Source organism: Bombus bifarius, unplaced genomic scaffold, assembly GCF_011952205.1.
Source record: "Bombus bifarius isolate JDL3187 unplaced genomic scaffold, Bbif_JDL3187 scf7180000008193, whole genome shotgun sequence".
NCBI lineage: Eukaryota > Metazoa > Arthropoda > Insecta > Hymenoptera > Apidae > Bombus > Bombus bifarius.
The window spans coordinates 1,453,825-1,469,578 of NW_022884501.1; the positions used below are offsets into that span (position 1 = coordinate 1,453,825).

General features: G+C 42.9%; 1 protein-coding gene across 9 annotated transcripts in view; it reads right to left on the reverse strand.

The window, feature by feature from the left end:
- Nucleotides 1–320: 320 nt before the first annotated feature.
- The window catches only part of LOC117209730 (gamma-aminobutyric acid receptor subunit beta), an 86,471-nt gene continuing 71,037 nt past the window's right edge, over nt 321–15,754 (reverse strand). For 2 of the 9 annotated variants that reach the window (XM_033452068.1, XM_033452067.1), the window contains exons 6-10: nt 8,087–8,224; nt 4,912–5,196; nt 4,545–4,693; nt 1,690–1,852; nt 321–1,199 (exon numbers count right to left, since the gene is read on the reverse strand). In XM_033452068.1, coding sequence (XP_033307959.1) covers nt 1,054–1,199; nt 1,690–1,852; nt 4,545–4,693; nt 4,912–5,196; nt 8,087–8,224 — 881 coding nt within the window. In that variant the 3' untranslated portion in view covers nt 321–1,053. Of the gene's footprint in view, nt 1,200–1,689; nt 1,853–4,544; nt 4,694–4,911; nt 5,197–6,735; nt 6,874–8,086; nt 8,225–15,754 lie in introns of all 9 variants that reach the window. The other 7 variants (XM_033452066.1, XM_033452064.1, XM_033452072.1 and 4 more) reach the window with 5 other exon arrangements.

Consider the following 15,754-nt stretch of genomic DNA (forward strand, 5'->3'; position numbering starts at 1 on the left):
TTTTCCATCGGCCTCGTCTCGATTTGTCGATCTCGAACTGACGGGCTTTTATTTTGTGTTTTCCCTTACGTTTAGTTAATTTTTTTTTACTATGTATATATATATATATATATTTATTTATATGTATGTATATATGTATGTATATAATGGTGGCTAAATTGACAAGTGTTTATATCGAAGGTATTCTCTTCTTCTTTTTTAAAGACCTAGGTACCTAGACTGGCAATGTTTAAGGTATGCACGCTCGTGGATTCGCAGTTTTAGTTTTTGAATTTGTTTTCTTTACTGTTCTCCGTTTTTCTATTTCGTTCGCATCTTTCTTTTTTTTTTTTTTTTTGGTTTTCGTTCTCTGCCAGCGATGGCAAGTTTTCCACTTTCAATCTTTCGCGTATGGTGGATAATATACGCTCGCGTCGTCGTCGCGATTAAACATGGGAACGAGAGTCAGCGATGGGTCGCGTAAAATCGAAGATCACGTCGCAGGCGCAGGGAGATTTACGATCAGCGCGCTACGATTGGAATGTCACGAAGTAGTCACAGCGCGTTTTAGTCGTCCGACCGGTCTGACCAGCGGCTGTCTCTATCTCTTACTCGATCGAAGCACAGAGGCGCCCGGCTCGTTTGTTACCTCTTCGTCGACGTCTTTGGTCTGGACACTTTCCATTTCACATCGAAACAGTGTTCGCGGTCAAGTTAGCCATTAACAATCGCTAACCTCGATCTCTATACGTTTCCTTAGTCGTTCTCGCATCGAACTTCTTCGTTCTTCTTTTTCTAGTTCTATTCGTCGATCCAGGATGCCAATGCCGATCTAGCTTGTACAGTTTATCTATCTCCCTTCGTATCGAGCTAATCACAACGTTATTTTTAGTCCGTCGCACTCTTTGGACTTTTAGTCCTGGCGGGACATTGATTTTTTTTTTCAATATTTTTAGACCTATTTCGTAGTTCCTTCTGCGAATCGACTTTATCCCCTGTTGCCAATACTTTCGTATCTGTCTTTGACCGCACGTTTCGTCCATCGTACACGCGCGATCGTCGCGTTCTCTTCGTTTATTTCGCCTCCTCGAGAAGCACCAGATCGTCCGCCACGACGTCGCTGATGTGCAGGTAGATGATCCAGTACATCAGGTTGAAACAGACGAAACATACAGGAAACACGATGCGGGAATATTTATCGATATCCGATGGCGTCATACCTGACAAGAAAAATTCGTCTATGCGTTAAATTGTTTTAACGGACAAATCATATACATGTATGTTCGTATTATGTATATTTTTTTTCTTAAAGAAAGCGATTATCGTGGTGTACAGATGTAAATATATTTTTCTATTAATACATTGGTGTCTTACTTCTTGCCGGAGAATAATTTTACCATTGACTGTCGGTGGGAAAAGGCTTGAATAGAGTTAATTTACAACTATGAAACATTCTTCTATGTAATTCGCTATGCAATTGTTCAAATCTGGTTTTAAGGATTTTCTATTAAGGATTATCGATTATTACTGCCAATTCAGCTTAAAAATAGAAAAAAATTTAAGAATAGGTAACCTAACCCCAACCCAGGGAATCAGATATTTTAACTTCGCTTCCTTTTTAATGCCTTTTTAATGCCTCGTAAAAGGAGTACGAAAGGAAAATCTCGATATAAGCCGATAATTTGAGAGATAGAGAATATTTGGTCGTACCGTAGAGCTTGCTGATATCCTTGCCAGGATGAATAAGATGTTGCGGCGCCGGCGCTACCTCCTCATCGGCTCGTCCGTTTATGGTATTTTCGAGCGTTCCGCCTTTGCTGTGTGCCTTCGGGTCGTGCACCTTGAACCGCACCTCCTGGACAACACGGGACCACTTACAAGAGACACGGCAGTTCGGCGTGGGGTGTCCTTTTTCGAGGAGAACCCCTTACTTTGGTAGATTGGCATGCGACATCGAGGATGGACAAACGCGAGTTCTACTATATTTTATTCTTTCTCTCCCGTAATTTCACATTCTACAGTGACTCATAAAATTATTTGCATACTTGTAGAAATCTTTTGCGAATACATTACGTGTATTCATAATACGAAACATTCTTAGATTTCATTAGCATTGTAACGAGACCCGACTATCATGATTATATTGACAATGTTTGAAACAAATCTGAAAATATATATAGAAATTGCAAAATATTCGGTACAACTATGTATTGAGTACATTTACACATTTGCACGATTACAAATATATAGTATATGTATATTTCGCAGAGATTATAGAAGTATTTAAACAGACAATTATCCATTATATTAATAAATCGTAATATTCAATCGGATCACATTTAACACTTAATATACGATTAAAATGGCTATTTACGTAGTGGATTAATTTTTGTTTAGATATATGTGTACGACTAAATATCTTATAATTCTTACGTATATTTTCAGTTTGGTTTTACATTCTGACAGTATAATCATGACAGTCGAGTCTTATTATACAGCTAAGTTTTAAGATACTTTATATACTATATATATATGTCGGAGATGAAAGGAAAACCGAAGCCTTTCCTTGGAAATTTTGGGAACATCCTCTAGTACTCTAGCCTAGATTTTATCATAGCTGTAATTGTGCGAGATTTGAGATAGCGAGATTGGGCTCGAGGTGACAATTGGTCGCCGAACGTAGTCACGGTCACGGGATGGACGTTTTGCCTAACGGAGGTCTGGGGTGGTTGTATGGTTTTTCCGAGAAATGTGGTTGTGGCGGCATGCGGTCTCGGGAGCGGGTCTAGCCTCGTGTGATGTTGCCTCGGAGGTGCCGATATAATGGGACGTACATCGTATTAATAATCAAACTCCAGGCAGAAACTGCCTAGCAACGGCGTTTGGAACTTTCTCGATGCTTCCAACGAGTATATATCAAAGTTCAGGCAGAAACTGCCTAGCAACGGCGTTTGGAACCTTCTCGATGCTTCCAAGCGAGTATAGAAAACAAATGCAATCGTAGCGAGAAAAATCTCCACGAGGCTGGCATTCGTGCGATTGCCATGGAGAGTGACACATCGAGCATTTCAACGATCGTATTTTGAGCCTAGAATTAGTCTACGCTTAGTGAAGAGCTATCTCGTTGACCGTGGATTCGTTCGAACCCAAGAACATTGTTAATAGCGTTCATTAAACTTATTATTCGTAAAACATACTATTCATCAAACTTATTATTCGTTAAATTTTGTAGTAGTCTTGTATATACGTGTAAATATAATCTCGGCTTTGTAAAACAATGGCTAATTCACGTGAAGAGTTGTTACGCGCCCAAAATTCTAACCATAACCCGACATATATATATATATATTATATAGTGTTCACATAACACATACAGTCTACATATACGCAAAAGTTTTTCATGGCAAATATCGAAATACTTTCACGAGTCACTGTAGATCGCAAATCTATCAAGCGACTCACCTGACTTTAAGATCTACGCGACTTCTTTATTTCCCACCGTTCATTTACGTTCAATCTGTGGCTCGAAGTGTAATGGAATTCTAGCGGACGTACGAAGCGGTTTCTGCGTTAATGCAAGCTTCGTGTCCGCGTTTAATCACGTTTGAAAGTAGAAAACAGAGAGAAAGACATCGGGGCAACGTCGTTGTGCTTTTATCTATGTGTCATTTTCATTAACGCCCCTCGCTCCTTTTCTCTTGGCCGCGTGCTATTTTTTTTTTCTTTTCCGAAGCTGCAAAACCGGCCGATGAAATGAGCCGTGCGACACGAAGCGTTCTTGTTTATATCGCGCGCGGTGCGGTCCGCACGGCGTGTCAAAGAGCGAGTAATTAATCCAGTTCAAAATTAATTAAACTGCCTTATCCTGGCGACATTTTACGCGCGATACCGCAATGCAATCCATCCGACGGCACCGCCTTCTTTCCAGTCTTCTTTCTGTCTGTCGTTTCTCCCCTGGCCTTTCCCTCCTCCCGCGTTCCCTTTAATATTTTTCGTTCTCGTTTCACAATCCCCGAGATTAAAAGAAAATTTATAGTGCATCGCATGTCCGAACACGAACCGCCACCATCGACCGGCGTAACACGACCGAATGGGAATTCTTTTCACAGAACCTTTTAGCTTTTGACCTTTCGCGGTTCACTCGTTTTTCGAACGACAAAAAAATATTTCGTTTTTTCGTCCCTCTGTTTTTCATGTTGGTGCGCGGCGAGGATCGAACCTCTGGTTATCGCGAACAAACTATACGGTTGATCCTCGTGGTCGAAAGTGTCGTGTCATGACGTTAAAACTTGAAACTTGCGAAAAAGTAGCGAAAATAATTGATGGTATACGATGATAAAAAGGCAATGCTGGACTAGGAAAAGTAACGTGGCAGCACTAACATGATCGCTAGCAATAATAACGCTATTCTACTGCGCAGCTAGAAATTGCTTCTTTTTTCAATTCGATCAATTCGATCGAACTATTTACATGGCTAAAGGTATGGAATGTCGACAGCAACAGAAACATTCTAATCGGAAAGAAAGATGAATGGGGCGCGACAGATTGGTCGATGTTACACTCACAGTTTGCTTAGGCGCGTGATCTCCGTGATCACCAGGTACTCCAGGTGGTCCTGGATTCTCCCTCGCTGTCTTCATACTTTCTGCGATTTTTTGGAACCGATTCTTTCTCATTTGAATCCTCTTTGCCATATAACCCACTGTCGCGTATTCTGCAAAGACAGAGATCCCATACAAATAATAAAACAAGATACATATATATATATATACAACTGCTGAGAGAACTTGTACGCTAGAGAATTTCCCTTTGTTACGGAGAAATCGTGACGCGGTATAAAATTTCCCAGATACGAAGATTAAGATAAACGATATAGAACGGACAATATTTGTACATACGTATTATAGAAGAGCACGTAAGAAGAGTACTCACCGAGCAACGAGGCAAACACCATGACGAAACACGTTCCTAGGTAAACGTCGATGGACTTGACATAGGAGATTTTCGGTAACGCCGCGTTCGTCGATGACATAAGGGTGGTCATGGTGAGCACAGTGGTTACTCCGAGGGCCACCCGAGCGGGGGTCGCATTACGGTTCAGCCAAAAGCTCACCCACGAGATAATGACGATCAAGCCCGAAGGAATGTAGATTTGAATCAGGTAGTAGCCCATCGACCGTACGAACTGGATCTCGCAGGCCAGCCGCGAATAATTTCCTACGATGAAAAGATCGACAGTTAGGATAGGGGGACGGAGAGGCGCCATGAAATGTCTCTTTCTATTCTTTAGTTGTCGTTACTTTTTTCATGTCTCTCTTTCACTCTGGCCCCTTTTCATTTTTATACTTCCCTTCTCTATTTAGAATCGATATCTCTCTCTTTCTCTTTTCGTTTTCCCCTTTGCCCTCTTTACGATGCATATCGACTACGAAAGGCAAGGAGAGACGTTCTTCCCTTCCCTCTTGTCTTTCTTTCTCTTCTTTTTCTCTCCATCTCGTCGTTCCCCTTCGTTACGTCAGACAGATACGCGTCGCAAGATGTTAAGCAAAGTTTTCGCGGTGTTGATAGATCTGTTGCGTGTGCTCGAGAATACAAGAGGATGTCGCGTGTGCTCGAGGAAAAGAGGTTTATGCGGGGTCGGCAGCGAGGCGGAAAAGACGGAACGAGGAATCGGCGTGGATAGAAAATCGAGTTGTTGCCTCGCTGCTTCTTTTCACCCAGCGAATTCCCGTCGGTTTATAGCCCTTCTCGCTTTACGTCTTCTCCGTTACGAATCGCAAGAAGAATCAACGACGTTCACTGGAGGAAAATGGGATTTGCTCGGAAGGTCTGATTGCTGCTCGGATCCCACGGTTATGAGCTCAGTCGTTAGCTCCGAGCAGATGGAACTTCAAAGAAGGGATACTACGCGAAAGAGAGTAACGATGACGTGTCTTGCGGTGAGATTACTCGCGTGATGCGTCGGTACCGACGCGAACGACGATTGCACCGCTTGTCTTCCGACCAAAGGATATTAACTCGAGACTTAATGAAGAAGCACAGTTTCGACACGAGACTCATCGGAAGATCGTTACTGACGTAAAAAACTTTATCGAGGTATCTTCTCGTTGATACTTTCGACATGTGATTGTTACATTACACCGTATCAGAAACATATTCTATACTTCTGTACGTGATGCAAATGTAACGATCGAACCGTACGTTCAGATACTGGCAATTATTAGGAATAATTGAAATCACTGGAAATTTACCGGAAATAATCGAAATCGTTAGGCATCATGAGGAATAATAAAATTTACTGACATTCACTGGCAATCGTTAGGAATAAATCATCGGGGATCGTTAGAAATAATCGGGACCGTTTGGATTTGTTAAGAATACACGATAGAAATCTCTAGGAATGATTTGTAACAGTAGAAATCACTAGAAATCGCTGTACGTAAAATACGTAAAATCTCTAGGAATCGCAACGACGATGAAAAGCAACGACGAAACGAGCCTAAGGATTTCACACCCAGCTACGTGGCGTATCTGCATAGAGGGCCGTAGATCGCGAGAAAGAGAGAGATATCGGTCGATCGATCGACGATTGATCAACGTCGAGTAACGTTGCTGCGAGCGACATCGTGGTTGCGGACATCGGATAGCGCAAACGTGTCTCTCCACCTTACCCATACCGTTAAAAGCGAGGGTTGAATTATTAATTTTTTTTTTTTTTTGGTTGTTGGTGGGGGTGGGGTTCTATTCATACGTTACCGGTAGTTAGACTAATCTCCATGGCTCGTTGACGATGACCAAGGACCTTGAACTGAGGCAGGGAGACCTCGTTGCTGACACCGACGCTGTTCGGGCCCTCGTTCCACTTGTACCGGATGTCCCTCATCGTGTATCCGACTGAAAAAATAGAGAGACCCCCCGCGGTTGGTACGTACCTTCGCGGAAGCCCTCAAACGCGTTTCAGCTCCGAGGGGGCCTCCACTTACCTCGCACCCCCGTCAAAACCCCAACAAGTCCGCTCTCTTTATTTCCCTCTCTTTCTTATTACACACACGTGTTTGATTAACGTTTAATTTTTCTCTATTTGTTTCTCTTTCAATCTGTGCGTGTTTCGCTTTATTCGTTCCATTCTTTTCTCTTTGTTCTATTCTCCGTTCTTTCCTCTATCTATCTGTCCCATCCATTCGTTCTTATTCTTTGCCTTTCTCACGAGAGAACCATTTAACGGGGGGACAATAAAGATCGAACACGAGCGCAGGAGGACGTGCAAGCGGAATTTATTAGCTGTTCGTTTGTTTGTTCATTTTCTTTGGTGTAGTGGTCTCGTAGTTGATTCGTGCGATCTTTTCGATCGACGGAGACGATCGAGAAAAAAAGATGACGGTAATGTCGTACGGTTCTTTTTTTCTTTGGATTTCGCTGAGAGCCCGTCGTGTCGGTTTGATTTGATGTTGTGGATGATTGTCGGAAGTTGACTCGGTATTATTTTCTTCTTTCGAATCACGGTATCGAGATAGTTACCATACGGTATAGTTACCATAGAAAAACTGACGATAAGATCGTACGATCGATCGTAAGTGAAATAAGTACGTCGTCCACTTCCGACCCGTGATAGAGGATTAAGTCGGAAACGATGGATTCGTATGAACTGGGAGAGTTCGTCTTCGTCCTTTGTTCCGTGGATTTAAAGATCGATGAAGTCGATTGATTAGTCGATCGGTCGGTTGGTCGAATGAGTTAGCCCCGGGGACGGTTTCGTCCTAACGGGTAAGCTCTTCCTTGATCGGAACGATCGATTGTGTTCGCGATAGAAGGCGAAACGGTGATCGGTGCATATCGGTGCGAGTCAATAAACAGGAAAAGAAAAGAAAAGAAAAGAAATTATACATTGAAAACAAAGAAAAGAAAATGTTAAAATATATACATGTACAAGAAAACTAAGAATTATAAAAAGGAAAGAAAAGAACGCTTCACACATATCGTACTGTATATAACGGTGTGTACACGCGTGTGACAATTATGTTACAATAAGTCAATAATTATTTAATCATCTGCGCGAGCCTTTTGGACGAAGTTCAGAAGGAAGAACTAATAAGAGGGGGATATCTACCTGTAGATAGGTGTATGGTTGAATGTCGTTGCCTGTGACCGAGCACGCGAAACTGCGGTAGTTCCACCTCGTTCGAGATGCCGACCGACTGTAGGCCGGCGTTCCATTTGTACCGAATATCGCGCATTGTGTATCCAACTGCCGGGAGAACAAGAACACAAATATCTTCGCTCTAACATACAATAATTAGACACTCAAGTTTTGTGTAGTAGGTATTAAGAGGACTTTTCAGGAGAGCAGAGGTGTCACAAGGTTAAACTGGGCAAGTTGGGTGATAGAGGGTAAGGACGTAGATAGAAGCAAAACATTGTATCTAGCACCCTAAACCGCTTCTACACGGCGTCTATCGCTATATTTACATTATCCATTATCCAACGATTTTGTACAATTTTATCTCTCTCGTTCTATTCTATTCTACGTAGGTATAGATCGGCTTAAGGTGCGTTTCAGCGCTGCAAAAATCGTTGGCATAATCGAGCTAGGCGTTGAAATAATCGTCGGCCGGAGTGACTGAGTCAATTCGGCCGATTATCAAACGCGATCGAAAACGACAATACTTTGAACCGTAGCGCGTGTGCAGCGTTTATAATCGTCTCTTATGGACGTAGAAAAAGTCCTCCGTATGCAGCATCGTCCGCTTTTTAATCGTCGTCGAGTTCTCGTAAACTCTTGCGTTTATCCGTCGATGCTATCGTTTCGGCGATTTACTTTCCATACGTCCATAATCCTTCTCGCAAAAATCCTTTCGAGTATGGTACGAGCTATCGAGGCCACGAGGAACGAGTTGTATCTCTCGAAAATAATAACCGAACTATAGACGAATGTCTATGTTGGAATAATTTATCGAACGCGGGGACAGATTGTGCGTTTTAATCACGCTGACACAAAACGTATCCGTTCGCGATCGACGGCGAATTTTCCGCGATCGATCGGAATTCGCACCTATTTATGTTCCTCTAATTCCTCGGCGCGGCCTCGAGCGTGCACATACCGGCCCGAGAAACATTCCTCCGTAACTGAATCTTAGGTGATTACGATCGTTACACCGCATTCCAGGCACCAAAGTGGCATTCCATCGCGGCGTCGGCCACATTGCGCGAACATCGGCGAAACGTGGATTAAGCGATCTACGACCGAGTATTCGAGATTAACTGCTTTTGTTTTTGGAACACGGAAATACTATCGCCGTTCTCCGTTCCGTTTGCTCATTTTCGGCCGGTAAATGCCTCTCTGTAATTCCGCCTGGCGAATGCTTTGCCGCTCGGCAGATTTATCTGTACAATGTTCGCGACTCTGGCGTGTGTCGATTGCCAGCCTGATTCCGATGTTTTCCGATGCACGAGCTAGCCTCGTTAACATTCGACCGGCTGCCCTCAGCAAGAAACCGTGTAATTTAATTGTCGCAAGAGTTTCGCTAATTTTAAACTATCGATCTTTTATTCGCGTCTTCCTTCTCCCCCCTTTTTCCTCTACCTGGTTAAAACGATTTACTGGTTTCTCCTATTTACGTCGTCTTTTCATCTCGTTTCCGCTTTATGAAAACGAAATTCCCATTCGTCGTTTTTATTTTTTCAAACATTTCTCCTCCGCACTTTTGCTCTAATTTTCTCATATTTCACGTACCCGTCAACGCGTCCGATAAAAAGCGTAAAATATACATCATATACTACAAAATATATCGTATTTTACAAAACGTAAAACGTTTACATTATTTCTCTACATTTTAACGAGACGTTAATCGGTATAAAATATAGTTACTACTCTCTATGTCCATCCATATCCGGAAAAAATGTTTTTCATAAACGTTAAAAGAATATTCTGTTCGCCGATGTTCGCCGCATATAGCAATATAGCGTACATTATAAATGTAGCAATACGCGTAAACCGATTACAAATGGACAGGTTACGTCTTTTTTCTTTTTCTTCTCTAAAAAAAAAAAAAAATTTTCCTGGATTGGGGCAACGTTAAGCATTACTGGGTTGAAGGGGTGCGGAGGGGAAGAAGGGGAGGTCAGAGTGACTGGCGAAATACCGTAAGAAAAGGAGGGTTGCGGCAACATTAGCAAAGAGAACCGTATAGGATCGTAGTGGTGGTACCAAGTTTAGGTTATATAAGACGATAAGTGGAAAGTGTATAAAGTAGATATGGAGAAGCGAAGAAAAAAAGTTTCGTGCCTCGGCATGCGGTGGTTGTGCGGGATTTGGAAAATACGTGGGTGGACTTGGCGGATAGGCGCGCGCGCGCGCGCGTTCCCTTCGCGCATATACACACACAAAATATACATACACGCACACACATGTATACATGCATCAGCATATACAATCGCATGCTTCGTGCCACGTAATTTTGTACGTCATGCCCGATGCCGCATGCTTTGTGCTTTACCAGTGACACGAATTCTGAACACGGAATTTAACTTCTTTTTACTCCCGTTGGAATGGTCGTTTGCAATATTCGCGTTCGCAAAGTATGCTATTATCGGATCCCATTTAGCCTGGATCGAATTCGGTCGATCAATTTTTTTACTTTAACGATCGCCCGTACCCGCCGCGGTAACTATTTCTTTTGAAACGAGACGAGCGAATTATTCAAATCGCGATAGCCATACTAGCGAAATGTATCGTTCAAAGTAAAAGATTTAAATCGAATTTTTATCTGTTTGAACTTTTTCAGGAACTTTGACCAAGTTTTATATTTCATTGTGGATAATTCGTAGAATTAAAAAGAGATAGATCAAGATCCGTTGCAACGATATTCAATTGAATTTCAGGGAGATAGTCGTTTTACTACGATCTCGTGGAAAAAAATATTTACATTCTAAATGCTTCGCTTAAGCAACGAGAACCGATCGTTCTCTGGTGAATACGCGTTAGATTATCCACCAAAACCCAAAGCGGCACATTCAACGGATCGTTAAAGGCACGCACAAGTATAAATAACAGGAAGCAAAAACTCGATGCCGACTAAAGTTGCGCAGTCGAAAATTCGGTCCTGGGTTAAGAGAGCGGAACAAAATATTTTCGTGCCAAAGGCATGCCGACTTTCATCTAGGACGAAGTATCATCAAACTACGGTTCTATAAGTATGATTAATAGCATACGCAAAAGTGGCCGGGGGAATTGGGTACCAGTTTTTGGAATATTAACAAAATAAGAGAAAATCGGTTTTCCAAGGTCGATATATCGTAACTAGATATTCGAAAAAATGAATATGTATAGGCATACCGAGAACGGGGCCACGGCACGTCACGTCGTGGCTAAAATGCTGCAGTCGTTTCGTTCTTACATGCGCTGGGCTAGATGCACAATGCGTTTTAATTCGGTCGCACCGTAGTCGACACGTCGTTTTCTGTGTTTAGCCTCCTTCGGGGCTGGCCGTCGTCGGCCCTTTACTACGTCCCCGGACACGAGGCTCAGTGCTATATGTCGGAGGCTTTTTAGAGGGGGCCGGGGGCTTGGTTTTGTGATAGTGATGGTCAAGTGGTGGTGGTGGTTTTGTGACAGTGGCAAAGTGGTGACTTTTAGTGTGTATTCATGTAGCACACGTTCGTAAAGACATTTCGTCGTCGGAGCCAAAGTTATAATATGTTTTGATCGTTTTGTTCGAAAAATTGTCTGATATATACAGCTGTGCGTGTGCTCTATGGTTTTCTCAATTTTTGTGCGATTTCTCCGTCGTTTGATATCATTTTTTTTTCTATTTACTTTTTCGCATCTTTTTTTTTTTGTTTTCGACTTTTTACATCGATATCTTTGAATACCTCCGTTCTGAGTCGATATTCTCTGCGCGTATTCCCGATCGAGCAGAAACTCGACACGGCAGCGAGACATTCGCTGTATGCGGTTGCGGAGAAATTACACTAAAGTTTGCTAAGACCGACGTGATAGTTCACAATTGTGGTAAATTGGTACAGTGGAGACCCTTCGGAGGATGCTCGTAAATACGTTTTACGGTTATGTACGGTTATGTCACGCAGATTGCGATCGAAGATGCGGAAACTCGTACTCGTCCTCGAATTATTCTCGACGAGGATAATCTCTTTACATTTTCAACTTTTTTTTCTCTTTTCGATATGTACTTTTTACTCTTTAAATGTTTACCCTTTTTTTTTTTTACGTCTACAAACCACCACGAAATGCGTCTGCCCTTGCTGCGTAAACGTCGGTCAGCTCGATATCCACCAACGGTGGATCAACGGTTGACCGTACTTCTGCGTGATCGAGCTCACTACCTGTCGTTTGGAGTTACTGCAAATTGCACGTCCGCTTTCGTCGACGATGGCAACATCGTGTAACGCCGAAACGCGATTATATTGGAAAACGCGGTAGTACAATAACGTTAATGCGCCACGTAGCAGGCCAAACATCACAAACTGGTTCGATAACAAAGGCCGTCGTTTATTTTTTCACTCGGGCTCGCAAATGAATTCTCGGGCTTGACCAAGTTTGTCGTTGATGACCTATGCCGGCTCGATAAATCGCGACAATAACGAGTGGGCGTGTTACATCGACCGATAACGGGATTAAAAATAACGATGCCAATGAATCGCGTTTGAAAAAATTTAATTAATATCCTTCCTCCGTGTCCATTCAGCGTAGGGCTACGATGGATTCGTTATTTTCCACGAATCAAAATAGTTACGGTGAAAATATTACGTAACTCGTTAAATACGAGTAACGACGATCCTGAATTTTCGGGGTAACGGAGAGTACATTTCGATCGATAATTAAGCGAGCATTGTTTTAATTAGACCGAATTAAAACGTGGATTTGGTCGGACGAATAAAGTTGTATTAATTAAAATAAATTACGCGAGAACATTAGCGACCGATGGAAATACTCTGGAAACGAGTAGCGTTGAAAGTCATCGAACAATTTTCTGTAATTACTCGTCGTTTATAGTTAGATTGGAATCTATTCGCGTTGCGTTTGCACGCATTTCCTCCATTACGGTATTACTAAGAGCGCGCTTTTATATCGTTTTCCAGGAAGTGGAATGTTTGCCGAATGTTCCGAGCTGGCTGGGATCGACGATTGATGCTTCGTCCATTTACGTAAGTAGTATCAGCCTTGATATTAATCGTTATTAATTACCATTTCGTGAGGAAGCGGAATGAGCGGTAGGTGGGAATGGCGCATGGGCCGCGACAGATCGGAACAGAAATACTTTTAACGACAGTAATAATTTCGCCGGGGACGAAGCTGCAGCAATTAAGGACGACGGCACGATCCGGCTTTCTACTCCGCGAAACTAATCAACGAACTTGGTCAAGTTACTTTGATATCTCGAGCGTCCGACTTCCGGCGGCCTTTCGTCGTATCCTGCAAACGACTGAGTTTTAATATAGATCTCTTAGCCGGAACGAGTTAGGCCGAAACTTTTTCCATTGTCCCCGTATAGATTACCAATCTCCGCTAGACTTCTGGTATAATCAAAGGCACCGGATGCGTTTCACGACTCCTTTTTGTTTCTTTTTTTTCTTTTTTTTTTTCCTTGTTTCTCCTCGTTTCAACCCTTATACAATCGTCGGCCAGAATCGTTACGCGAAACGATCGTTGTAATTTAGCTGGTTGGTTACCAGGTGCGTTCGTTTTATCATTTATTTGCTTATCCGACCATCGATAATACATATTGTATCGTTATCGAGAACCGAGGCGAATAGCTGGCTACTGGATTATACAGTACAATTACCGAACTTATTGATACAGGGGCAATGATTTAATGGCTGCTAAATGATCAGACTGCTGGGCCGATTATCGTTAACGAGTTAATAACTTGTTTACGATAAATATTTCTAACGAGGCGGCGGTTTGCCCACTTTTCGACCATCACCGATTTTCGAAGGCTAATTAATCGTTTTTCACCGCGAGCTAGCCCTCTCTCTAACGAGATACGATGCTTCGATCGAAGTGGAACGAGAAAAATTCGTTCGTTCGAATTGATTCGCTGTTAGAATGATTGAAAGAAACCCTTCGATCGAATAGAGGAAAGAGAGAGAGAGAGAGAGAGAGAGAGAGAGAGAGAGGGTGAGCATCCGGGCATCCTCTTTCGGTTTTCACACACCCAATAATCGCGTGCAATTTGCAGCAGTGATAATCGGCGCGAGCTCGTGATAATACGCACACGCTCACAGGCCATTCGCGCGTTTATACATACACACAAAGAGGAATTCGCAGCCGCACATCTACACCCACGCAAGGTGGTTGGGTTAGCTCTCCCGTACGTGCCACCGTACACTGGTGTGTTACCAGGGGCGTTAGCTTGTTTCTCGCTTTGCGAGACCTTTCGTTCTCTATGCGTTCTCGTAACACTATTAGCAGCCTAAACGTAGCGGCACGTCTAATCGAGCCGTGTGTCGTCGACTCGTTTTCGTGCTGAAGTCAACGTCAGGGTTGATTGCGTATACAGCGGGCGACCCGATCGAGACGGCCGTCTCGGCTATTGCGGACACGCTTCTCGTCAAGGTGCTCTTGTTGTTCGCACACTGTGCCTCGTTGCCGAGCCACACGCGTGATTCGACTCGAAACGATCGAAATAGGCGAACCTTGCAACTATTCCAGAATCCTGATCTGTTCAAAAGGCAGTTAATTACGTCCAATCCTGTGTAACGCATTCAACGTGCAAGACGCGAACGTACGTACGATCATCGGAATTCTATAGTTTCTTGCGAACGATGCTTGGATAAATGGATACGCGTTATAGAAAAATTGATTTTCACCAGGGACTCCTTTCGATTTTATGTGCCCCGTTGAACGCGTTAAGACAAATTTTCGGATAAAAGTTTTCTCGAGGATATCCATCGAGCGATTCGATCGACTATTAAACTCTGAAACATCATCCCCTTCGGTGTAAAGTTTCTTTACGTTGTTTTTTTCTTTTTCCTCTTCTTTTCTTGTCTCTTTTGTTCGATTCGCCCATCATTGGAATTTTCCAACGAAAGCACGCGTCTGCCTCGGCAAGTTCACGATGTCACGTAGGTAAAACAGTCATCGTGAATGGTATAGAAAACCCAATAAGAGTGAGCGAGAGCGGGTGAGTGAGCGAGTGAGTGAGTGGACCGAGTGAATGAAAGTGATCCACGACGATGCCGCGGATCGTGTGACTGATTCGTGTTAGTGAGCGTGTAAAGTGGCGAGTGATGGACAGACAGACAGACAGATAGATAGATAGCTAGAGAGGAGAAGACAGAGTAGAAAAAGGAATAGAAGAGATTATCATGGATTCGGGGAAAGGGTGGGAGGAGGAAAGAGAAAGAGAGAGAGAGAGAGAGCGGGGGAGGTCGCGTTGAAGGGGGTGGGCTGTAAGGTGTCGGGTAACGAGATTTCGTATGAGCGTGTAAAAGTAGAACATACGAGATTCCCTTAGGTTTCGTTTTTTTCATAATCTGTTCTTTTTCCTGTTACGTTTGACGCAAATGTACACGACAGAAGCGTCTTTCTGAGCTTATCTGAAAAAGGGTTTGAAAGCGATGTACAGTTGAGTCGCGTTTAATCAACGGCAATCGACTCCCTTGATCCGATTCAAAACGTCTTTTAACTTCAACTTCATCGCGATAAAATGTTTTTAACTTTCATCGAAACCGAGTATATAACGAGTGGAAATTAGCAAGCGGAATTTAGATATTAAGCGTTCAGAACGATTTTTTAAATAAACAGGTAACGTCGATT